The 3,850-nt window shown below is 38.3% G+C and overlaps 1 protein-coding gene across 1 annotated transcript in view; it reads right to left on the bottom strand.

Annotated features, from left to right (window-relative positions):
* Nucleotides 1-2,116, bottom strand: part of LOC104413826 (protein Hook homolog 3) — a gene marked incomplete at its 5' end in the record, with an annotated part of 62,681 nt that extends 60,565 nt beyond the window's left edge. The window contains one exon of the mRNA XM_010024930.1: nt 2,031-2,116. Coding sequence (XP_010023232.1) covers nt 2,031-2,116 — 86 coding nt within the window. The remainder of the gene's footprint in view (nt 1-2,030) is intronic.
* Between the last annotated feature and the right edge of the window lie 1,734 nt (nt 2,117-3,850).

Genomic DNA, 3,850 nt, shown 5'->3' with positions numbered 1-3,850 from the left:
AGGAATGCATGCGTTCTGCCTTGGGATGGATTATGAACCATCTGAGAGATTATGGCCAGGATTACCATACATAAATGACATTGTTACAGATGCCAACTACAGACTACCTGGTCAGGATAGTATCATCACAGACAAACTGATGAAGCATAGCCTGCATAAGTGGATAGTAAGGTAGGTTAAAAAATGGCTGAACTGCCAGGCTCAAAGGGTTACGAGCAGCAGCATAAAGTCCAGTACACCAGGAGCATATCCAAGGGTTCAATACTATTAAACATCTTTAATAGTGACCTAGATGATGGAACAGACTGCAAGTTTTCAGACAATACAAAACCGGAAGGAGTCTTTGACACACCTGATAGTTGTACTGCTATTTAGAACAACCCTGAAAGGCTGGAGAAGTGGGCTGACAGCCCATGAACCTTATGCATTTCAGCCAAAGTAAGTGCAAGTTCCCTGCACCAGTATATACTGGGGGGCAACTGGTTGGAAAGCAGCTTTGTAGAGAAAAAGCTTGGTATAAAACAAGCTGAACACATTCCAGTGATGTGTCTTGTACCAAGGAAGACCAACCACATCCTGGACTGCATTGGGAAGAGCACTGCCAGCAGGCCAATCAAGGTGAAGCCAGAACTCAGCTCTGGTGAGACCACATCTGAACTATTGCTCCCCAGTATGAGGGAGACCCAGACATACAAGGAAGCTCAGCAAAGGGCAATTAAGATGATTAACAGGCTAGAGCATCTGTCATATGAGGTGAAGCTGAACAAGCTGTGTCTGTTTAGCCTGAAGAAGAGAAGGCTCAGTAGGATCTTGCCAATCCTGTGTATAAATACCTGATGGTCCCCCTTCTTCTTTATACCCTTACATAACCCTCTTAGTGGTGTCCAGTGAATAAACGAGAGGCAGAAGGCCCAAACTGAATATAAAGCAAAAAATGCAACAGCTTTTTTCTTTTTTTTTTTTTTTTGGGTGAGCGTTGCGGGGGCCGGGGCACAGGGGGACATGGTGCATTGTGGTGGTGGGTTTTGGTTTTGTTTTAAAACTGTGATGGCAATTGAGTATTGGAACAGTTAGCCAGGAAGGGCTGTGAAGTCTGCATCCTTCCATATACTCAAAATCTGACTGGACACAATCCTGGGGCCACTTGGTCTGGCAGACTCTGCTTTGAGCAGGTGAGTTGAATTAAACACTCCACGGTTCTTTGATGCAAACCAGAAGAACTCTAACAGAAAGCTGTTCATATCTATTCTGTACATGTCCAGTCTTCATTTTCAACAAATTACACAGAAAACATCATGTTGTTTAGGTTTTTTTAATAGGTCTGTGGGAACTGGCATACTCGGTTTGGACTGCTGACTTTGGTAAATGCTGCTTAAGTTTCTAATGAACGATAAGTTGTGTTTTTGTGTTAATAGGTAATTCTCCATACCATTAATTTGAGGAGAATATCTGTAGTCCCCAGAAACATCCCAGGTTACACTGAGATGTTGAACTAATGCAGTTTATCCCATTTAATCTTAACGTTTAAAAGAACAAAAACATTATATAGACTAACAGCTATTATTCCTTCATTTATTTTCAAGAATGTAGTATCTTTGCAAACAACTGAATTTGACAGTTCCATTCTGTTTATCACAGAAGTTTTATTGCATGAAACCAATTCTAACATTACTGATAACACTGACTGTAATTTCAAACAATGATCAAAGCCAATACCTTACCTTGTACTGGTTCCAACTTTTCAAAAAAGTTTGAATTTGCAATCTTAGTTTTAAGCCATCTTACTTTCCTATAAGCTCACACTTGAATAAATACCTCCATAAAACTTTTTTTCTTTGCATTTAATATAGTTATCTGAAAAGTATAAAGAAAAAAAATCACACCAGTCATGTTCCGGATTAAAGTGCTAAGCATAGGAAAAGCCACATCTTTATGGACTATCAAGTGTAAACTAAAATACACTTAAGCACAGAAAGAATTACAGATAAAGCCCCCTGTGTATTTAATTAATTAAATAGACAGTGTCTTACATTTTTTGAAGAACCTGGGCCATCACAACCCCATTCGTTAAATCTTCCACAGTCTGGCATGGTGCCTCTACATTAAATGTCTGGATCTGTAGGAGAAAGAGAAAGGTTATCTTCTACTTCAGTGTAAACGGATTTTCAATATTAAAAAAAAAAAAAAAAAAAAAAAAAATGCTACCAAGTAGCAAATAGAATAAACCTCCACATTTAGTGTACATGTTAGGAATTAAGACGCTTTATATTTAATAGCAATCAAAAAAATGCACTATTGACAGGGCTTAGCATCTTTGTTTTCACAAACCTGTGAACTTTGCTACAAATAACAGTAGTACGTTCTCCAAAAGGCAAATTCTCCACAGCATTTTCTAATTTGGAAAATCACTTCTGTTCTCTCATTCAAACACTTCTGGAGCATATATTGCACATACTTTCTCAATGAACATACATAAGAAATTATGTTACTTCAGCTTTTAGAAGCAACGTGAAACTCTCATAGGCTCCCCACAATTAGAAGATCAAACACGGAGCGACACGTTCTCCAAACTTAACTATTCCCTGCTACCAGGTGTAAAAGAAGATCACAGTGCTGCTAAACCCGAAGAGGACTATGCACTACTAGTGTTATGAATATTTCAAGGTGTTCTATTAATATGTAAAAAACAGTAAGGTCCATATAGTGGCAAGCCTCTGGTCTTCAGAAGTAAGCTAGGAATCAAAAATGCTGTTATTCTGAAGGAGAATGGCAAGGACCACAGAACCAAGCCATTTGATGACAGAACTACTTACGACTGAAGATCAGTTAGTTTCTAACAAATTCCGCTCCATAGACCACACATTGAATGCACTAAGGTTAATTTTCTGAGGACCCTGTGTAATATTAGAGGTAACACAGAAGCAAGAATAATCTTTTAACAAAAACACACCGATACACACAATTCTTGTAAGATTTGTGTTCATCGACTCCATTTCCATGTGTATAGTATACAGGCTATCTGAAACCCTCCCCCTACTATATCAATAAATGCACAAATGTACAAGGCAAAGCTCTTTTCTTCCTCCCTTGGTGTGGGGAAAAAAGCCTTTCTGCTTCAGCACAATCTTTTCAACTGGTCTAAGTTATTTTATTATTTCCTTCTAATGAACATTATTTTTAAAGGATTTTTAAAGACTAATTTTGTGAAAATAGTTTTGATGACATGTCATTTGAAGGGTTTCTACCTAATGGTCTCTGCAGACACTATAGGGGAAAGTCTGGGCTTATATGTAGGAAGCACTATTCACATGCACCAGAGAAAAGAAAGCCTAATAGAGAGCGTGCAGCTTCAGGCTACAGAAATGTTAGATATCAACTATTTTCTAGTGAACATAGTGTAAAACCATGTTTAGTGGCATTTGAAACACAAATGTTGGTCCAAGTCATTTTGCAATAAATGCCCTCTAGATGTGCATTTTGCAATAAAAGACAGTTCATGTGACAGTGGGAAATATTGCACCCATTTTTTGAGAAGGCTCTCAAAAAAATCAAGAGGACAATATCCATACTCTTGTCATACCTTTAGGTTTTAGAAGTAACAAGAAACTCCGCCATGTAATGTCAAGCAAGCAAGCTAACAACGCCATTTAACATTAATTTGGAGAACAAGCACCTAGGTTGGTGTTCTTTCTTCCTTTTACTTTGGAAGAAAAAACGTAGCATTCTGTTGGGGGAAAAAACCAGCAATGATGTCCATGAAGAGCCAAAAAAATGAGCTCTCAGAGCATGTTTGCCCATCAAGTTCAAGAGTAAACATGCCATCAACATTGTCAAGTGTCTTCGTCAATCA

The sequence above is a fragment of the Nestor notabilis genome, unplaced genomic scaffold (assembly GCF_000696875.1).
Source record: "Nestor notabilis isolate BGI_N333 unplaced genomic scaffold, ASM69687v1 scaffold14132, whole genome shotgun sequence".
Classification (NCBI taxonomy): Eukaryota; Metazoa; Chordata; class Aves; order Psittaciformes; family Psittacidae; genus Nestor; species Nestor notabilis.
This window is presented reverse-complemented; position numbering and strand designations above follow the sequence as displayed.